The 22,654-nt window shown below is 43.2% G+C and overlaps 1 protein-coding gene across 1 annotated transcript in view; it reads right to left on the bottom strand.

Moving 5' to 3' along the window:
- Window positions 1-8,379: 8,379 nt before the first annotated feature.
- Window positions 8,380-22,654, bottom strand: part of LOC126427935 (homeobox protein abdominal-A homolog) — a 308,210-nt gene continuing 293,935 nt past the window's right edge. The window contains exon 3 of the mRNA XM_050089827.1: window positions 8,380-9,084. Coding sequence (XP_049945784.1) covers window positions 8,606-9,084 — 479 coding nt within the window. The 3' untranslated portion in view covers window positions 8,380-8,605. The remainder of the gene's footprint in view (window positions 9,085-22,654) is intronic.

The following is a 22,654-nucleotide window of genomic DNA, read 5'->3' as shown; positions in this document are numbered from 1 at the left end:
TGAATATCAAGAGCTCAGATGGCAACCCAGTTCTAAGCAAAGAAGGGAAGGCAGAAAGGTGGAAGGAGTATACAGAGGGTTTATACAAGGGCGATGTACTTGAGGACAATATTATGGAAATGGAAGAGGATGTAGATGAAGACGAAATGGGAGATACGATACTGCGTGAAGAGTTTGACAGAGCACTGAAAGACCTGAGTCGAAACAAGGCCCCTGGAGTAGACAACATTCCATTAGAACTACTGACAGCCTTGGGAGAGCCAGTCCTGACAAAACTCTACCATCTGGTGAGCAAGATGTATGAAACAGGCGAAATACCCTCAGACTTCAAGAAGAATATAATAATTCCAATCCCAAAGAAAGCAGGTGTTGACAGATGTGAAAATTACCGAACTATCAGTTTAATAAGTCACAGCTGCAAAATACTAACGCGAATTCTTTGCAGACGAATGGAAAAACTGGTAGAAGCGGACCTCGGGGAAGATCAGTTTGGATTCCGTAGAAATGTTGGAACACGTGAGGCAATACTAACCTTACGACTTATCTTAGAAGAAAGATTAAGGAAAGGCAAACCTACGTTTCTAGCATTTGTAGACTTAGAGAAAGCTTTTGACAATGTTAACTGGAATACTCACTTTCAAATTCTGAAGGTGGCAGGGGTAAAATACAGGGAACGAAAGGCTATTTACAATTTGTACAGAAACCAGATGCAAGTTATAAGAGTCGAGGGGCACGAAAGGGAAGCAGTGGTTGGGAAAGGGGTGAAACAGGGTTGTAGCCTCTCCCCGATGCTATTCAACCTTTATATTGAGCAAACAGTAAAGGAAACAAAAGAGAAATTCGGAGTAGGTATAAAAGTCCATGAAGAAAAAATAAAACCTTTGAGGTTCGCCGATGACATTCTAATTCTGTCAGACACAGCAAAGGACTTGGAAGAGCAGTTGAACGGAATGGACAGTGTCTTGAAAGGAGGATATAAGATGAATATCAACAAAAGCAAAACGGGGATAATGGAGTGTAGTCAAATTAAATCGGGTGATGCTGAGGGAATTAGATTAGGAAATGAGACACTTAAAGTAGTAAAGGAGTTTTGCTATTTGGGGAGCAAAATAACTGATGATGGTCGAAGTAGAGAGGATAGAAAACGTAGACTGGCAATGGCAAGGAAATCGGTTCTGAAGAAGAGAAGTTTGTTAACATCGAGTATGGATTTGGGTGTCAGGAAGTCGTTTCTGAAAGTATTTGTATGGAGTGTAGCCATGTATGGAAGTGAAACATGGACGATAACTAGTTTGGACAAGAAGAGAATAGAAGCTTTCGAAATGTGGCGCTACATAAGAATACTGAAGATAGAGTGGGTAGATCACGTAACTAATGAGGAGATACTGAATAGGATTGAGGAGAAGAGAAGTTTGTGGCACAACTTGACTAGAAGAAGGGATCGGTTGGTAGGACATGTTCTGAGGCATCAAGGGATCACCAATTTAGTACTGGAGGGCAGCGTGGAGGGTAAAAATCGTAGAGGGAGACCAAGAGATGAATACACTAAGCAGATTCAGAAGGATGTAGGTTGCAGTAGGTACTGGGAGATGAAGCTTGCACAGGATAGAGTAGCATGGAGAGCTGCATCAAACCAGTCTCAGGACTGAAGACCACAACAACAACAACATTTGTGTCATGACTAATATCATTTGTTCTTTACTTGTGTGTTCATTTACTGTAAGACGTCGAGCTAAATCAGGTGCTGGTTGTATTTGAATCTGTACGAGGGAATTACGCTGTACGTGTTAAGCTTTCAATTTCATTGCTCATTTATTTGCTTGAAGTGTGTTTTACTTGCACACGAGGAGGCAGAGAAGCATTAAAAAAACTGTAGTTAGCGAACATAGCCACGGTGATATATCGAACATAGCCACGGTGGTATATGATCCAATGCAATACGGGAATTGTATGTGTACATGTGTGACCACTCTGCCGAAATCAGGTTAGAGTATTTTTCTATCCTAACTTACCTCACCGAGACAGAGGATACTCAGGCTGACATATACGCGAATCACTTCTTCATATAGTTCTAAATGTTGTAAATAATATAGAAATCCATTTCAGTTCCTCTGTTAGAGATATCGGTTTAATACTGGACGAGAGATTAAACCTGAGCAAAAATACTTTATCTGTCAACTTTAAAAGAGGAAGAACGTGTCTTTTTTCCAAGAGGGTACGTAATTATCCTTAATTTATTACACACGAATTTAGATTCCAGTTCTGCACATACAGACACTCGACGTTAAGAGGAATTATTTGGGCCTTGAAGGGGGTGGAGATTATTTAAAATAATATCACGGTCTTTTGCGAAAGAATCATTATATGAAATGTTTCCACTTCGTAAGTCAGGACAAACTAGGTTCAAAACCCAGGCTTTAAATATCACTGCCATTGTACCCATGAATGTTACAGAGTGACCATCAGCTTTACTTTTGACTATGGTTGTAAACAAATATCCTGAGTACATCCGATATGATTTGACTTAGTAACTGAAAATATTTTATTCTCAACATTTTTGTCACACTTTTTCGTTGGAGATATATCCAGTGAAGTGTGTTGTGCGACATTATTTCCGCTTTCAGTGAACCAACTATACTTACAGATACAGTCAAGACTGAAATAAAACTAGTATACCTTAGTCATGAATTATGTTTAAAATACAAGATGAGACAGAAAATTAACTCTCCATTAATAGAAAATTTGTGGCTCTTTTCCACTGACTCTCCTGTGATATGTTGTCTGCGTCATTGACTGCAACCAATATACCATACAGATTCTTAACACACATTGATTGTGGGTGACTGTAAATTCTGGTAAGTCAATAAAAAGCCATATATTATATGTACTAAACCTTTATTTACACAATGTTGTAGATACCAGATACATGATTTTGTATACTGAGTGGTGAGGGAAAATGGTTTCTTTATTTTTTATTTCGAAATGAAATAGAAAGCAGAAATTGCCTCTTTTTCGAGAAGAACATTTTCTTGTATATTCTAAGCTACAACTTTCTAACTGTAAGACGATTACCAATACAACTAGCTCACTGTATTACATTTGTCATGTTTCCATTATTCAAAAGTCAAATACTTATTGCGAGGGAAGGATGGACGTGGGAAGGTGGAGTGAGGGTTTTGGTTTTACTGGGAGAGGCTATAAGAACTTTTGTAATGCAACAGATAATATGAGAGACCGGACAGAATGTAGCCTGTTCAACAGTAATGAGCTACTCATTTCCATATACTGAAAATGCACGCAGTAGAGTGTTTGCAAATTCCTGTTTTGCCAGGCGTGCACGCTACGTCAGTTCTCCATATGGAAAATGAAATATAGCTTGTCTCAGCTTTTGCTCATTGGCTACTTTTTACAACAAGAGTTTTTTATGGTTTAGAAAAGTTAACACTAACTGATTTGCACATTTACAAACGAACAGAATAAAGACTCTAACGAAATTAGCCAAAAAAATTAACAAAGTTCCTTTCTTAAAGGCAAGATATTGGATCTAATGTTTATTTCAAGGGAAAAGAATTATATTTTTCAATTGCATTCTTTACCTTGTTGCTATCAAACCATCTTGCCCACTGCAGGAGCCAGACAGATGGAACATTTGCTCTCGTCGTTACAATGTAAAACCAAATTTTAAAAAACTAACAACTCGAAACCTTACGAACAGTTGATTCACTATTTACATAGGTTAATTTTACAGTCTTGAACCAACCTAAACAGCCATTAGAAAAGGAAACTCAACGGTTGGACGAAACTTTTTCGATATTTTCAAGGAAAACAATGCTATAAAACGCTAAACTTTCCATCCAAAAAACATTTTTAACAAATATGGATAAAATTATAATGTATTCTTTTATTCATCTAGGAATGAGAAGGAGAGATTAAATTTTAAGAAATCATCGCCTTCGGGGCGTTTCCACTTTTCACTCTGTTTTCAGATGTAGCCCATGTCTGCGTCCAAGCCTTACACAGAAACGTACATTTTACTATTGTTTAGAACGTAACATGAAAAATGCGTTAACAGTAACATTGGAAGCGTTCAAAAATTTCTAATTAGAACGACTACATTTATTTACAGATAGAAAAGTAAAAACATCCATCACTTATCGTTATGTAAACGAAGATAACAAAAACTATTGACGCTAAAACTAGACACTTTAAAGTTCTCAGCTGCGTTTAAGAAACATTGTTCTTGGAGAGAAGGTATACGTCAGCTTGTGAAGCAGGAAATTCGATACTGTTACCTAATAATATTAAACTACGCTGCACAGTTAGTTCTACGTATAGCTTATCAGCCTAACATCAATGGCACATACTGTTCATAAAAAACATGACACTGAACATTTTCATATTTGCATTTATACGTATATACACAACTCCTAAAGTCGGCAGGTGGTCTCCATCTTTGTTCCACCTGATTCACGCAAAAAAATTGCTTACAAGTGGTGAACTGGGTTACATACGTGGATACATGGTTCGCAGAATTTGTTTTTAAGTATTACTATGGTAAAATTACCTAACATTACTTTCACAACACACATATATTTATAGCTACAACAAAAAAAAATGCTGTCGCAGCATAAAACTACACAACCATACGCAAGCACTCATTGGTTTGATGAAGCCTCCTACGGCAGCCTATAGGGACATTTTCTCCATGTGGGTTCTTTGAGTTCAAAATAACCTTTTCATGCAGTACATGAGAGTCAAAGCTAGGAAGAAATTCCGAAGAGTTACGCAAATTAAATCCCACGTGGTGAGGTTGACTATTCAAAGCGTCAAATTTCTGCGATGTACCGGATTTGTGGTTCAATCAGTGCTGCCACTCGGAAAATTCGTATACCGTAAAAATCGGAATTTTACGTGATTGCTTGAGGGTTTGTTAGGAAGTTAGTTCTGAACACTAACGTTCTGTTGCCGAAACCGACGTCGCAGGTTCAGTGAGTGTACAGCGCAGATTTGTCGATTATACAGTACCTGCGTCGAGTTACACGAAGATTTAATTTTATTCCTAAGTACTGATAATTCGGATTCGAGGAGGTTATACATACATTTCTCTCACACAGTCACAACGTGACTCTATGTGAGCAAAATAAAAAAAAATTCAATTAATACCTTCGCCGGTCTTAGCCTAAACTTGCATTCGATTGTATTAAATTGCACGAGCTACTTTACGAACAGCAATACTAAATCCTTAGGAGACACCGATTGTCCATGTTGGCTCTCGTAGAAGAGGAGAAATGGACTCACGTACTATCACAGTTGCAGAGAGCGGAAATTGACACAGACACTACACGCAATTGAAATGGTTGGGAGTTTTACAGCTAGGTGGACTTAAAACCACACTCTAGAATGATTAAGGTTCCTTATTCTCTAAGTTTGATATGGGAGCAAGGTATGCAATATCTGACATGAAACTTCCTAATAGCGTGCCCTATATAGAACTAAAATGTTCGGAAGGTCTAACAACCGAAGGAGTCATTGAAATGTGACGGTAATAACTGCAGGATACTTGCGGATAGTATACCGATTTAAATGGACTGTGGAAAGGAACTGGTTTAAATATTAAAGTGCAATTATGAAGAAGACTGAAAACGAAACTTCTTAGAACTTCTGTTATCTGTAATAATGGCTGGAAAATCTAATATTCTCCATTATTGTTAACTCTACAGTTTTCTCGTTGGAGTGGGATTATTAGGAGGAGAGAATGCGTCACTTGACTTTTAGAAGAAGAGAATTGTATTTGTTTACACCAAGAGGGTTTCAAACTGACAAATACACTTGGCGCGTGTTGATGCATAACAGCCCGTAACTACAGCATGTAAGTAAGTCGAAGCAGTGATAGACAGCTGTGCCACACGTTAAATATTTATGTGTTTAAGAAAATATATCAATGGATGCCTTCAATCTAAGTATCTATTAAATACCATACACATGAATCTGGACACACACCACTTCGGAATGGACGTTGAAACCACAAGTTTACTTAATGAATTGTAGGGAAATATATAAGCAAATTCAAGGAAGATGTGTCATGCTAAGACATTGAATATTAACGCTGTGGAGTGGACTGGGTCACCCACGAAAATCCTTTACGTATGGCCGAACTTTGTGGATACTACTTGTAAGATACCACTAATTCGTATAATTAACTTTAAAATAGCTGTGTCCAGCGTGATTTTCATCACTAGTCCCCACTTTGAAAAATACACTGTCACGTAAGCATATGCCCAATAAAATAGACTTGGATCCATTTTACTCTACGGCTTTGACACTTTCACTCAATCACACAAATACATACACACTCACGAAAATTACGGATTCATTGTCTCTCAAGAATATGTAAGAGCAAAGTATTCTTTAGTCCAGTACTTATTCTTTCGTATTAAACTACTTAAATCTACCCTGACACAAAGTTACGTATATAATGTACTAGTTAAGTATTGAATTGCTTTATCCAAGATCGGTTGTGTTCGAAATACGGCATTTATAGAGACAAGTCATGGTGAGCCACGTATCCTGCATGGGAGGGGCTTCCAATGTATGGGGAACGTTTTACGTTGGGCAATTCCCGACACGGCTGCCCTGTTTCTTCCATGAAGCATTTAAGGGTGTGATCTGCGAAGATGGTCATTGTCGTGAAATTGGCAAAAATAATAAGCACAAGAGGAGCTAAAGAAAGTGATGCTGTGTGGTGGGGCTGAACTTGAAATTATTTTCGGTGGTGCTAAAAATTACGTTTGGTAATAAAAGTTCTCTAGAACCATTTAGAGAAACAAATTACCGGTTACGTCTGGTTCGTTGACACAATGCACATGACTCAACAAACAATTTCTACAACCAACAAAGAAGGTGTTAACAGAAGTTGTTGATTACAGCAGATACTCCATAATTAACATACACTGTGAAATACGGTAACAAGACGTGATTTCTAAACATTTGTGCTATATATCAAAGAAATTCGACTGGGGGCAAAACCTTAACGGAACTATAACAAAGCAATCACCAATTTTAAGCAAGCAATTGATAATAACAGACGCGGTGTGTCATAGAAGGTTCTTATGTCAGCATTAACCAATTAAATATCAAACTTTCCTAGGAGTAAACCAGAAAAATAACCTTTGTTGATGCCAAACTTAACAGATTAGACACTGTACATAAAATGATGTCCAAACAGAACTACTTACTCCGAAAACACGTGTTAAAATACATCAGATAAGAATTAAATAAAAATAAAATATATCGAAAAAAGAACACATTTTCGAATCTATGACACTCTTTCTCATAGAGGCAGTGCGCTTCCGCTTAGGACATGAAAGAGGAAGTTTCCACAACTGAAGAGTAATCATATACCGGAACAGTATTCACACATTCCATTTATTGTCTTCATACTCCTCTTTTGAAAATTCAGTCTCTCCTGTTTGGTGATTATCCCTGCTTCAAAGGCTGCAGAGGAGGAGTCAGAAGACAGCGATGTTCAGGTTCGTCCTCTCTTCATGTTGTGGTTTCAGTCTCTCTCTCTAGATGTCTGTTGTTTACTGAGCTTTTTTGTTATATCACAGTCACATTACGTTACGATTTACGGTTAAAGTACTTGGAAATGATGCCTGGCGAGGGAGGTCTTCACAACGAAAAATGCTTCACCCAGAAAGTTCAGTGGGGAAGTCTCACCTGGCAACAACAATGCAGAACTTGGCAACGTCGATGCTGTCTTAAACTGGGAAGAGTTCTAAAATATTGTTCCAGTCACATTCTCTTTACCATAAATGTAGAACGTTAGGCAATAAATACTAAGCACTTATCAAGAAGAGTACTATTGCAACGTACCCTATATCTACACAAAAAAAACTGTAAGTACTTGGCACTACAGTGCAACCAGACATTGCTTCCTAGAGACAATGTCCTTCCAAGAGACAATGTCAGTGAGCCGCTACTTTGAAGTAATTCCTCCCAAAAGTAATGTTCTCTTTCTCTCCCATCACACACACGTTTCGCGAATGCTGACCAACGGTGAGTTTCCACGAGTCGAAGAGGACGGTGATCAGCTGATGAGAATCGTCAAGCGATGTAGAAGCTCAGGAGGCTGTGGAATGTTGCTGGGGTATCGATTACCTCTAATACTTGCGGAGTCAGGTTGAGAAAGTTCATCGATTCTGGTGCATAAAATCTCAACTACCAAATTTCATTGCTCGTTTCTTAGAGGCACGACCCTCAGTGATATGTCCTCCTCTTCGTTCGTCTGCAGCTAGCAGACTTGAGTCACAATCTCGTCGAGTTGTGCTAGTCGCGTCTTTCACCTCGATTCCTGATCATCGAACTGGCGAGGGTTCCTCTCGACTCCGGAGTTGAGTTCTCTCTTGGAAGGCCTCAGGCCTTGCTGGTACCACTGCTTCCGTAGTAGCGTTATCCGGCGGGCGGATACGGGGTCCCTCTGGAACCTGCCGTGGCCAGAGCGGCGGCCCTACTGGAAGTAGGGGAACCCGGTCCAGGCTGGAGCTGGAGGCGTGGCCGTGGGCAGCAGCTCGTCCAGCGGCAGGTCGCAGAGTGGCTCCGGCATCTAGGTGGGCACCTTGGCCACCGCCTTGAGCAGGTCCGCGCCCGGAGGGGCCTTCTCCAGCCCCAGCTTGTGTTGGTCGTGCAGATGGTGGCTGATGGTGTGGTGCTGCTGCGGCGGCTGCTGCGGCGGCGCCTGCTGCTGCTGTTGCTGCTGCTGCTGCTGCTGTTGCTGTTGCTGTTGCTGTTGTTGCTGCTGCTCCAGCTTCTTCTCCTGCTGCTGCTTCAGGCGGTCCTGCTCCTCGCGCTCGCGGCGCGCCTGCTCGTTGATCTCCTTGACCGCGCGCAGCTCCTTCTTGAGCTTCATGCGGCGGTTCTGGAACCAGATCTTGATCTGGCGCTCCGTCAGGCAGAGCGCGTGGGCGATTTCGATCCGCCGGCGTCGCGTCAGGTAGTGGTTAAAGTGGAATTCTTTCTCCAGCTCCAGCGTCTGGAAGCGCGTGTAGGTCTGCCGGCCGCGTCGCCGTGGGCAGCCGTTGGGCCCTGCAACAGAAAAGCCCAAAAGGGACACTGTGTTACACAGTTCGTCACGACACATGTACACAGTACACATTCCAACAGCCATAATAAAAATATCTAATAATGGTTACCCCATCGCAGTCTACATTAACCATTCTGTAAAGAAACGAGATCCAAGTTCAACGCTATGTCAACAACAGGGTATCTCTCAGTATCTGGTATGACGACGATCTTCGTCTCAATTGTCTTCAAGAAAAATTGATCCAGGCAGTACACTTGAGTGCACTAGAGTCGCTTTTAGGCCGAGGGGCTGAATGAGGTGCCGCTATTTGTAAGACATTCCATGCTTGTACTGGAGAATGATGTTACAAAGGCCGACACAGCTAATTAAGTAATTTAAGGGAAGTGTACTGATTCCTTTCAGAACACCACAGTCGATATCCTTCTCCAGCCACCCACAATCAGTGTCCATAATGATTCATAGTCGTGAGTCGTTAAAGGTTGAGATCCCTCTCCTCTTTTGGGTGGACTTCAGCTGTTCGTCCTGCCATCCAAATTTAGACATAATGGGAAATCACCTTAGGCCAATATCGTAATGGTTCCTTCGAAAAGCTGACAGCTGTAGCCCTTCGCTATCCTTCACAATCCTAGTCCGTCCCCAATGACTCGTCGTCGTTGTGAAGCTAAACTCAGATTTATCCTCCTTTTTGGAGGCGTCAAGCCACACAAATTTAGGCATCCCGCGTCTCCCATTAACCACTTAAAGCCTTATCGGAACTGCTCCTTTCGAAAGGAGCCAGCTGAATGCCTTCACCTTGCTTCCACTTTCCGAGCCTGTGCCCCATCTCCAATTGACTCGTTACTGAAACAACACTAAAACCCACAGGTCCTTTCTTCGCAGACCGCATCGATAAGGCTGAGTAAGTTGCTATGGTGCTTAACATGCTGGAATCGTATGCAGCTGAGCAGAGTTCATGCAACTGTCCAAATTCACAGGTTTGAGTTTCACACAGCCTCCAAAACTGACTTCGGATGAGTTCTGAGATGACTCTTTTAGATTTCTCTTTATCATTCTGTTAACTCGGATTTCTATTCTAATAATTTGGGTTCACGTCCCAGACGCAGAGGTATACTTCTCATCTGCGTTCGAAATGGAAAACGCTCTAACCGCCTATGTCAGGAGAATGAAAACCAAAGTACATCACAGTAAAAAATAATGAGACAAATTAGTAAATAAATGCTGTATCAAGAACACTCAAAGTGCCATACAAGAAAAGCGTTTGGGAATACTAGTAAGGGCCAAAAACAAAGATTTTCTACCACGTCCCATACATACTGAGATACAATGTGTGGTGTCACCGCCAGACACCACACTTGCTAGGTGGTAGCTTTAAATCGGCCGCGGTCCATTAGTATACGTCGGACCCGCGTGTCGCCACTGTCAGTGATTGCAGACCGAGCGCCGCCACACGGCAGGTCTAGAGACACTTACTAGCACTCGCCCCAGTTGTACAGCCGACTTTGCCAGAGATGGATCACTGACAACTACGCTCTCATTTGCCGAGACGATAGTTAGCATAGCCTTCAGCTACGTCATTTGCTACGACCTAGCAAGGCGCCATAGCATTTGATATTACTTTATATTGTGGTTATAACATGTACCGTCAAGAGAGATTTTCTACAATTGTGGATTAAAGTTAAGTATTATATCAACTACGTACTTTATTTGCTACTATTAATTCCTTTAACTGTTCCAGACCGCACGCCAATCTGCGTGAGCTTAACGCGTGCCTTTCGGCTTCCTCTCATTGTGACTTGGCTGTCTTGCCCAGTCACAACACAATGTTTTATTTGTGGCAATTTAAGTACAGAAATAAAGCAGTAAGTTTCTAACCGGTAGTAATGAAGGCAACAAAAACCATTTCTCACATATTTTAAATTTTGGAACAGCAGAGGTAAGCATTACTTGGCTCAAAGACCGTGCACCACCTACTAATTCATATCTGAAACACTTTCTCCGTGATTCGGCACATGTATCAAGTGTGTAGATATACAACAGAGTACCGAGAACATAACAGTACTGAAAACGCGTTTTGTGAAAAAGTCGTACTTAGAACGTTTTCAATCTCCATTCTTCTTTGATTCAATTAAAGTTCTGGCAATGCTTTTAATCTTTTCTTTGAATGTAACTACATGACAGATACATGTAACCATAACCTAATCCAATGTGATCTTCTTCGCCTCTCCCAGCCTGTCCACAGTGAAGTCTAACCTATAAAAACAGTTTTGGGACATGTGACACTACAATGATGAAACTTCGTCCAAAGGAGAACTCTAAACTGTCGCAAAAGTCATTTAAGAATTTTACGAACAGAAACCAAAAGAAAATTAATCAATGAAAAAGGCCGCCTAGGTGACCACTTTATGTCTCTTGAAATTAATGATGACCAATCCAATATTACTAGCGGGTCATGGTCAGTTCTACTGCTGAAAGATGCAATTTGAGTGACCGCACCTTGCAGCACTAAATTAGAGAATTGTCTGTTAATCAGACCGAAATCGGCCATCATTAATAAAAAAAAAACTAGTGGACCAGATCGTGTTTTTCATTAATTATACCAACGGAAACTAGGGTTTCCTGAGAAATGCCATCACTTTCAATAGAAACTCAAGGGTATTCTAAATGGAGATTAGCGACAGTGGACTTATTTATTGGTGTCACCCGTTAGTTCAAAATGGTTCAAATGGCTCTGAGCACTATGCGACTCAACTTCCGAGGTCATCAGTCGCCTAGAACTTAGAACTAATTAAACCTAACTAACCTAAGGACATCACACACACCCATGCCCGAGGCAGGATTCGAACCTGCGAGCGTAGCGGTCGCTCGGCTCCAGACTGTAGCGCCCAGAACCGCACGGCCACCCTTTAGTAATCACACAGGTGGCGCTGCATTTCTGGGTAACAACTAAAAACCTAATAAGCATATTTTTAGATCTCTTTCATTGTGTGTTGCGAAATGTTTCTTACAAGCCTGATGACGAAATGTTTGTCTATGTTTGTTGCCAGATACCACTGTGGACTGGAAGTTGATGGTGACATTCGAGACCAGCACAAGGCCTGCTTCGAGACAGCGGATCATCCAGGAGTGTGAAGCTGGGAGAACACGGTAAAGTGAGCCTGCTGGTATAGCATCTAAGTTATTTGAACATAAAAGCAACGGCTCGATAAGATATCTACATCCACCCACTTAGAATTCTTGTGGCTTCACTCCGTTGTTAAAGAGAATGGGCACACATTCCTTACAATGGCACAAGGGTATTATTTTCTCTCACCCCTGCGACACCAGTGATGCTGAACTTAGCTTACGTGATGCTTCTCCCCCGCACAGATTACTCGGATCCAGACAATATAAAAATATTATTTGTATCGTACGAGGGATATTTCAAAACTAACGAAGATTACTTTCCTCCTAGCGGACTGACAGGTTCTCTAATTAGAGATCTCTACCGAATGCAATTTGGAATCAGTTAGCTAATCGTCATTCGGAAGCTTCAATTATTTTGAAGTGCTCAGTTTCGTATCGCTATTTGACGTGTTCTGTGACTTACGTTTAATTTTTTCTGCGTCCTGAGAAAGCTTTCATTTTGGTCACCTTTTCATTCTAGGGGACAGCAAAATGTTGCAAGAGGGAAGCTGCCGTGAGTAATAAGGCGCAAAACGGTTCACATTTTGCTTTTGTTCGAAAACTGCCTGAAACTCACTCACTGGTATGGAACCACCACGGAAAGTACCCCCGCCATCCCTCCAAAAACGGAATTATTGTAAGATTTGCACGCAAAAAATTATTGGTTCCTTCGTCATATGTACGAAAACAGGAGGTACAACATCTATATCCGCATCCAGCTTGTACATCCATACTGTGCAAATCGCAGTGAAGTACATGGCAGAGGGTATTGCGCTTTGCACCAGCTATTACGCCTTCTTTCCGTTCCATTCACGAATGGACCGCGAGAAGAATGATTGCTCGTACGCATCTGTGCTCTGTAATTGGTATAATCTTGTCTTCGCGATCCCCACTGTAGTGGTACATAGGCAGTTGCAGTCATCAAAGCTGATCCAAGGAACCTTATAACTAGGCTTTCAGGGATAGTTTGAAAGCTTTTTCAGTGCTGACAGTTCAATTTCTTTAACATCGCCGTGACGCTAGTCCACGGATCAAACAAACTTAACAACATTCGCCTCTCCTGCTCTGTACACGTTCATTATCTCCAGTTGTTTCTATTTGGTACGGGTCCCATACACTTGGGCAATATTCTAGAATTGGTCGCAGGAGCGTCTTAGAAAACTGATACCTGTTTTAAACTGACTGCATTTCTTTAGTATTTTCCTAACATTCCATCACTGCAGTGACACTCTAATGACGACTGTGTCGACAGAACGTTAAATTATGACCTTCCTTGTGTCGGGCCCGCATCTCGTGGTCGTGCGGTAGCGTTCTCGCTTCCCACGCCCGGGTTCCCGGGTTCGATTCCCGGCGGGGTCAAGGATTTTCTCTGCCTCGTGATGGCTGGGTGTTGTGTGCTGTCCTTAGGTTAGTTAGGTTTAAGTAGTTCTAAGTTCTAGGGGACTGATGACCATAGATGTTAAGTCCCATAGTGCTCAGAGCCATTTGAACCATTTGAACCTTGTGTCGGGATAAAAACAGTTTCGCAGAAAATGTAAGTTTTTGATTATGTTTCAAGTAGTACCTTCAAATTTAGGTCGTACCTTTATTATCAAGTGATTTTATGTAACAATGGCAATAACGTATAGTGCATTAATCGATTTTTTAAATAATTAACTGTGGCACAATGAGTTTCCATCCCGTGGTTCATCATCCTGACGCTGTATAAGTGTTTTACAGCTTGCAGAACTTGTACATTAGGTAACCATTTCCGCCTTCTCCGGTTCGAATCCGGTGCATGACCGTCCACTGACATCTGGGGAGATCGAATCGCCGTATCCGCATTGAAGGGTTCTCAACTGACGTTTGCGGACCACTGTTGACTGTACGCGCTGAGTTTTCCATAAGTGAGAGACAGAGAAAGAGGAATGCAGATGGTTGTTTGTTCTGTGACTCGACGGTTTCCTTCATCTCAAGCGTTAGCTTTCTGCTTGTGCAATAAGAGGGACATTTGAAAAGTCCGTTCGAAGTCCGAGAGATGGCACCACCGGCTCATACCGAGGTCGTTTTTAGTTAGCAGCATCTTTGGAAAGAACGCACACCAAGTTTCAGTCATATTGGTCTATTTCTTTGTGTTTGGCAAGGAAGTCAAATGATTGTCAAAAAATGGACGAAAAAGAATTTCATGTGGTAATCAAACATTACTTTATGAAAGACAAAACGCCTCAGAAGACTAAATAGAAGCATGATACATATTACGGTGACTCTGTACCTTCGGTTAGAATTGTTTACAAGTGGTTTCAAAATTTTTGGAGTGGCCATATGGGCACAAGTGATGCTGAACGTTCTGGACGCCCTATGGAGATTACGACTCCAGAAATCACTGATAAAATTCATGATATGGTCATGGATGACAGAAGAGTTAAGGTGCGTGAGATTGCTAGTGCTGTGGGCATCTCGAATGAATGGGTACATAATGTTTTCCATAAACATTTGGACATGAGAAAGCTATCAGCAAGATGTGTACCACGATTTACATAACTATACTCCTGAGACCAAGCAACAATCTAAACAATGGGTTACCAAGGAAGAATCTGCACCAAAACAAGCGAAGACCATTTTTTCGGCCGGAAAGGTTATGGCGACTGTCGTTTGGGATTCGCAAGGGATAATCCTCATAGACTATCTGGAAAAGGGTAAAACTATTACAGGTGCATATTATTCATCGTTATAGGACCGTTTTAAAATCGAGCTGCAAGAAAAACGCCGTCGGTTGGACCGCAAAAATGTCCTTTTCCATAATGACAATGCACCAGCACACACCTCAGCAGTTGTGGTCGCAAAATTAATGGAAATAGGTTTCCAACTCGTTTCACATCCCCCCTATTCTCAGGACTTGGCTCCCTCGGACTACTATTTGTTCCCCAATTTGAAGAAATGGCTGATGGGACAAAGATTATATTCAAGGAGAATGTGATGGCAGCAACTAATAGCTATTTTGCAGACTTGGACAATTACTATTATTCGCAAGGGATCAACAATCAGAACAGCGTTGGACGAAGTGTATAAGGAGACTATGTCGAAAAATGAAAAAGGTTTACCCCAAACACTTACGTAGTTTTTATTTTTGCACGGACTTTCCAAACGCCCCTCGTATGCTGATGAATGAGCAATTAAGGATTCTTCTGAATGAGCTGTCAGACCTTCAGCAGAGATTCTTATCTTCTGGAGGTGGGATATTGCTGAGAACAGGAAGCCATAGCGTGCTTGTACACCGAACACATTCCGTAATTATTCGCATTGCCTTACTGAATTGCACATCTGTCTTCTTTGTGTGAGCACTATCGATCTATGTCGAACAGGTACAGAGTATGATAGAGCTAAGGTCGTGGTTCTTAAAGCATGAGCTCTCCAAGAAACAGTTGGAGGATGGCGTCCCAAAATCATACTGGCCACAGTGATTTTTGATAGTGGATAGGATCGTACGTTTTGCTCCAAGAAGCTGTGACGTTGTCCTAGTTTTACAAATCTCAATATTAAACTCTTTACGCAAATGACATGGGCCGTACTGTGCACGTTGCACGTATACTCTTCCTGATGGTAACATCCTGCTGATGTCCCCGCCTGGAGTTCCGAAAGCGGGGCTGTTTTACCTAAGGAATATTTTATCCGACAGGATGCCATCATCATTTAAGCACATAGTACAGCTGCAAGTTCTCCAGAAAAGTAACGACTGTAGTTTGCCATTGCTTTCGACAGTTCACAGTTCCAGCCTAGCATAGCGAAGATGACTCATGTTACAAGGTCGTATCAGTCAATTATCCCTGGAACTACCGGAAACGTTTCTGCCCGTCTCCAAGAACCTCACGTTTATTTTCGGGTTTGTCCAAAGATAACCCTCCGTTGTGATTACACCTACGGTACGGCTGTCTGTATCGTTGAGGAGCGCAAGCCACCGCACCTCGACAGTGTCTCTGGATCATGAGGCAGTCAGTCTTGAGTTTAGACTACCGAGGTGCCGTACCGCTTGCTTCGACAAAATGTTTACATGACAGTCATTTCCAGGTTTTGTCTCTAACATACGACCTAATGTCATCAAACTGGGAATGGAACCCGGCACTCACACGTTAGTGGCCGGCAATGCTGGTCACTTGAGAATTCCTTTTTTGAACATAGTAGGCTTGACTTGTCTGTTGTTTGCCTGCGCTCACGCAGGCACAAATACGAGGGAGGGCTGCCCTGGACCACCGCGAGGGCCCGGAAGAGTTAGAAAGTTCGTCGCTGCGACGCGGGACAAAGGCGTGCCGGCTCTTTTGTGCGGCCAGGCGTCGCCTCCCGTAAATCTGCGTGGCGCAACCCCTCTGGCCTCACGTGGTGTCGCACCCCTTTGTGTCCCACGGAAGAATGCGGCAGGGACAGGCTGGACTTTCTACTCTTTTTCTCGCGCAGGTCAGAGCGGCGGGGTGCGGGTGACGCTTTCCCTGCTGAGGTATTCTCACTACTTTGCGAGCACTCCGCGAAAAAAGGAACAAATACTTTTTATCCCTTGAAACTCCTCCTCTTCGAATGGGAAGTGCTGGAGCCTAACGGACAGTGTAAATATATCTCCCCTCAGCTGTGTATAGTGTTTTCACGCGTATGGGCTATAGATCTGGAAGCCCTACAGATCCATATTCTAGCACTTAGCTTGGTCATCAGGTCGTGTAGTACCGGGAAGTACCATAACAGCATCGAAAATCGACAGCACATATGCAAAGATATCTGAATGGAACCAATATAACCTTTTAAAAAAAAACTGTAACACCAAAAAACAATTAACGATAACGAAATTTCGTCTGGATAACATATTTAAGTGATTAACATAGCAAGTTAATAGGTTAACGTTAGCGCGAGGTAAGCCATTAGAAATGAGAAATGCTAGTACATTAATAACCGGTGTAATTCTGTAAAATATCTGGGAGTATGCGTGCGGAACGATTTGAAGTGGAATGATCATATAAAATTAATTGTTGGTAAGGCGGGTACCAGGTTGAGATTCATTGGGAGAGTGCTTAGAAAATGTAGTCCATCAACAAAGGAGGTGGCTTACAAAACACTCGTTCGACCTATACTTGAGTATTGCTCATCAGTGTGGGATCCGTACCAGATCGGTCTGACGGAGGAGATAGAGAAGATCCAAAGAAGAGCGGCGCGTTTCGTCACAGGGTTATTTGGTAACCGTGATAGCGTTACGGAGATGTTTAATAAACTCAAGTGGCAGACTCTGCAAGAGAGGCGCTCTGCATCGCGGTGTAGATTGCTCGCCAGGTTTCGAGAGGGTGCGTTTCTGGATGAGGTATCGAATATATTGCTTCCCCCTACTTATACCTCCCGAGGAGATCACGAATGTAAAATTAGAGAGATTAGAGCGCGCACGGAGGCTTTCAGACAGTCGTTCTTCCCGCGAACCATACGCGACTGGAACAGACAAGGGAGGTAATGACAGTGGCACGTAAAGTGCCCTCCGCCACACACCGTTGGATGGCTTGCGGAGTATAAATGTAGATGTAGATGTAATCCACAGACAGTTGAATGATTGCATGTAAACATGCATGCATTATGTTGTACAGGTGTCGGATGTCAGATTGTGGGGCGGAGTTCCATTCCTGTTGCACTCGGTCGGTCAATACAAGGACAGTTGGTTAGTTACTTTGGGGGAGGGAACCAAACAGCGAGGTCATCGGTCCCATCGGATTATGGAAGGATGGGGAGAGAAGTCGGCCGTGCCCTTTCAAAGGACCCATCCAGGCATTTGCCCGAAGCGATTTAGGACAATCACGGGAAATCTAAATCGGCATGGCCGGACGCGAGTTTGAACCATCGTTCTCCCGAATGCGAGTCCTATGTGCTGAGTAGTGGGCCACCACGCTCGATAAGAGACTGTTAATGCTGTTTGTGTATGACGCTGGAGTTGCAGACAGATCTGGTGATCGAGCAGGCCATGGAACACTCTGTAGAGCGTCTTGGGTTACGACATCCACGATTGGTGTGATGTATGGTAGCCGGCTATAAATGTAGAAAAATGTAAGTTAATGCGGATGAGTAGGAAAAACCAACCCATAATATTGGAGCAGGATTATTAGTGTCCTGCTTGATACAGTTACGTCGGTTAAATAAGTTGACCCAACATTGGAAAGGGATACGAAACGTAAGGAGCATGTGAGGGTTGTGTTACGGATGACATATGATCGACTTCGATTTAGTGGGAGAATTTTGGGTACGTGTGCTTCGTGTTTAAAGCAGACCCCATGTAGAACGCTCGTACGACTTATTCGTGAGTACTGCTGGAGTGTTTTGCATTCGCACTTGGCCGGCTTAAAGAAAGACATCGAAGGAATTCAGGGGCGGGATACTAGGTTTGTTATCGGTAAGTTTGAAGAAAAGGCAAGATGTGTTACGGAGATGCTTCGGGAACTCAAATGGGAATCCCTGGAGGGAAGGCGACATTCTTTCCGAGGAACGCTACTGAGAAAGTATAGAGAACCGGCATCTGAAGTTGACTACAGAACGATTCCACTGCCGCTAACATGCATTTCCCGTTATAGCCACGATAATGAAATTCGTGCAATTGGGGCTCATGTGGAGTTGTATAGAGATTAGTTTTTTGGTCTCTCTCTCTCTCTCTCTATTTGTGAATGAAAGAAAAAAGGAAACGAACAGTTGTGGTACAGGCTACCCTCCGCCATGCACCGTACGGTAGTTTGCGGAGTATGCACAGGCTGACAATTACTGAACTATATGAAAGAAAGCGTAAACTAGTTACGAACTACGGCATGCATATTCTTCATTCACCTTGTAAACGTCACTACCGATATTCAGATTTAGGTTCGATATGCCTGCCATCATTGGCGAAGATGTGGCGCAGACAAACAGCAAAATTCTGCATGGCCCGCTGATGTGTCGAAAAATAGATGCTGCCAATGACCTCCTGAATGGTTGTTTTTAGCTCAACAATGGTTTTGAGGTAATTACTGTGCACCTTTTCTTTAGTACAGCCCCACAAGAAGGAGTCGCAGATCCGGAGGATATGGGGGCCAATCGAAGCCCATGCCAATGGCCTCTGGATAGCCAGAATGCGGTCCCCCAAAGTGCTCCTCCAGGAGCAACACTCCTACTTTTGTGGGTCAAGCTCCGTCTTGCATCAATCACATCTTGTCGAAGTCAGGGTCACTTTGGACAATGGGATCAAATCATCTTCCAAAACCTTCGCGTATCGTTCGGTAGTCACCGTGCCATAAAGGAATATCACACCGATTACCCCGTGACTGGACATTGCACACCACGTAGTCACCAGTGAGGGTGAAGGGACTTCTCGATCGCGAAATGCGGATTCTCTGTCTCCCAAATGCGCCAGTTTTGCTTATTGACGATCCTATCCAAAAGAATGTGGGCTTCGTCGCTGAACCAAACCATGCATACGCATACCAATACCCATCATGACCCGCAGCCAACCGTGCAGTTTGAATGTCCTAAGGCAAACTCTTCAGAAGTTATGGTAATTTTACTTCATTTAGTTCAATAACTGTCAATCTGTATGTAAATGTAGAAACCATGTAGTACGACGTTCTATAAGATATATTGTTAGTGTTTACGTTTACGTACGTATGCCACTAAGGCAGAAATGTTATTTTAAAACGCTGACAAATAGGGAAACTTGTTCTGGGTCGTGTTTACAGTGACAGCGGTTACGTACTGCAGTGACAGGTGTACCGGGTGATCAAAAAGTCAGTATAAATTTGAAAACTTAATAAACCACGGAATAACGTAGATAGAGGGGTAAAAATTGACACACACGCTTGGAATGACATGGGGTTTTATTAGAACAAAAAAAAAAGTTCACAAAATGTCCGACAGATGGCGCTGGACAGCAAAATGTAAGTGACTGCTACCGTGACGGGTGAGAGGTACGCCGATATGATACAGAATGGCATCATCCCCAGCCTGGCTGATAAACACCTGCTGGAACGTACGATGTTTATGCAGGATGGTGCTCCACCCTATATTGCTAGACGCGTGAAAGATCTCTTGCGCGGGTCGTTTGGTGATGATCGTGTGCTCAGCCGTCACTTTCGTCATGCTTGGCCTCCCAGGTCCCTAGAACTCAGTCCGTGCGATTATTGGCTTTGTGGTTACCTGAAGTCGCAAGTGTATCATGATCGACCGACATCTCTAGGGATGCTGAAAGACAACATCCGACGCCAACGCCTCACCATAACTCCGGACATGCTTTACAGTGCTGTTGACAACATTATCCTTCGACTACAGCTATTGTTGAGGAATGATGGTGGACATATTGAGCATCTTTACTTTGTCTTACTTTGTTATGCTAATTATTGCTATTCTGATCAGATGAAGCGCCATCCGTCGCACATTTTATGAACTTTTGTATTTTTTTGGTTCTAATAAAACCCCATGTTATTCCAAGCACGTGCGTCAATTTGTACCTCTCTGTCTACATTATTCCGTGACTTATCCAGTTTTCAAATTTATACTGAGTTTTTGATCACCTGGTGAAGATGTACAGCTACGAGTTGTATGCACATGAAAATGGCAAACGGACGAAAGCAGCTGGTACTGGCATAAATGGCAGTGATCATATAACAGGGATGGTGGAAAACTGGAGTGTCTTTTTATTTTGTTTTAGCTGTTCAAGCTGGAGTGCTTTCCTGGTAAGGAGATGGTGATATTTAAGAAAGTGCGCGTTTGTGGAGGTCGTAATCAGCTTTAGCGCCTAGTATATGGAGGAGGCCGTCGCTTTAGAGACGCGCCTCGCATTGTGCCCGTGAATCGCGGCGCCGCTCGCCGTGGTGAGTGTGGGAACCGCCGCGGGGTCTGCGCGCCGGCCTCTGCCCGCTGCTCTCTGCCGGTCGCCGCCACTTCGCAGTCGTAAATCACGGCGCCACGCCTCGTAAAACACGCGACACTGTCGCCAGCGTGGCCGGGACGCCGCGCCGCTTCTTACCCGGCCATCTGCGGGCGCACCATGCAAGTCTGGCGTCGTATTCGAGCACTCAGCTCTCTCCGCCACAATCGCTTTCTTCCCTGCACGGCGCGGTCTTTTTTTGTCTGCTAGCTGCTAAAGGAGTTTCTCCGCAGAATCGTCGGGAAGCGGAATATAATCATCAAACTTATCCCGACAACCCTACGTAATGGCAAACTGAGTCACTTGACCGCCAGTATGAAAGGAGGAGGGGAGTTCAAAAATGTTCAAATGTATGTGAAATCTTATGGGACTTAACTGCTCAGGTCATCAGTCCCTAAACTTACACACTACTTAACCTAAATTATCCTAAGGACAAACAGACACACCCATGCCCGAGGGAGGACTCGAACGTCCTACGGGACCAGCCACACAGTCCATGACTGCACGCATGAGACCGCTCGGCTAATCCCGCGCTTCAGAACAACCTGAAGAAGTTTCTTACGTTGTATCCTTTGTTCACACGTACGTGGACATTCCAGAAATACTTTACAGTCACATAGCGTCACCCCCTCTACCCCTCTGCGGAACCGAATCCAGGATCTGCGCAAGCGTGTATAATCCTCTAACAAGTAGCCGCCAGATATAGCCGCTTCCTAAACAATTTGACTGAAGTTTCTCCTAATGAGAACTGAGGAGAAGGGACCTGTATATACTTTAAACAATTTTTTTGTAGCCACGTTCGCTTTCGAAACTATTTTTTATTGGCCCGTTTCGGCAGATACAAACTGTCATCTTCAGATATGTATAAATGTGTTTGGTTATACGTTTCCATTACTCATGCCATGTTATTTTAGTGGAGAGTGTACTGAACACACAGGATTGTCCGAATTACAAATAGGTTTGTCACAAGTAAATTTATACACAGCTAAATGCACCTTGTGGAATCTGGCGTATCTAGTGCTACATAAGAACACGACATCGCCTACAATGCCTCTCCTGAGTCAATTGGTTGGATCCTAGATGACGGGAAAAGCTTGGCCTGGCCAGATGAGTTCCGATTTCAGTTGCTAAGGGCTGATGGTAGGGTTCGAGTGCGGCACGGACCCCACGTAGCCATGGAGCCAGGTTGTCAACATGGCAATGCGCAAGCCGGGACCAGCCGCACAATCTATGACTGCAGCGCCTAAGACCGATCGGCTAATCCCGCGCGGTGGAGGAGGGGAAGTATTCTGCTGTCAGTTCACAAACGCTACCAGCAGAACGGGTCCGTCAGGACAGCTCAATGACTTTGAGCGTGGTCTGATCATTGGATATCACCCGACTAACAAATTCGTCACGGAGGTCATGGCCCCATCGGTTTAGAGAAGGAAGTAGGCCGTGCCTTTTGAAAGGAACCATCCCGGCATTGCCTCAGGCGATTTAGGGCAACCGTGGAAAACCTAAATCAGGATGGCCGGACGCGGGTCTGA

This window comes from Schistocerca serialis, chromosome 12 (genome assembly GCF_023864345.2).
Source record: "Schistocerca serialis cubense isolate TAMUIC-IGC-003099 chromosome 12, iqSchSeri2.2, whole genome shotgun sequence".
Taxonomy (NCBI): Eukaryota; Metazoa; Arthropoda; class Insecta; order Orthoptera; family Acrididae; genus Schistocerca; species Schistocerca serialis.
The sequence above is the reverse complement of the archived record's forward strand: the minus strand, read 5'-3'. Positions and strand labels throughout refer to the sequence as shown.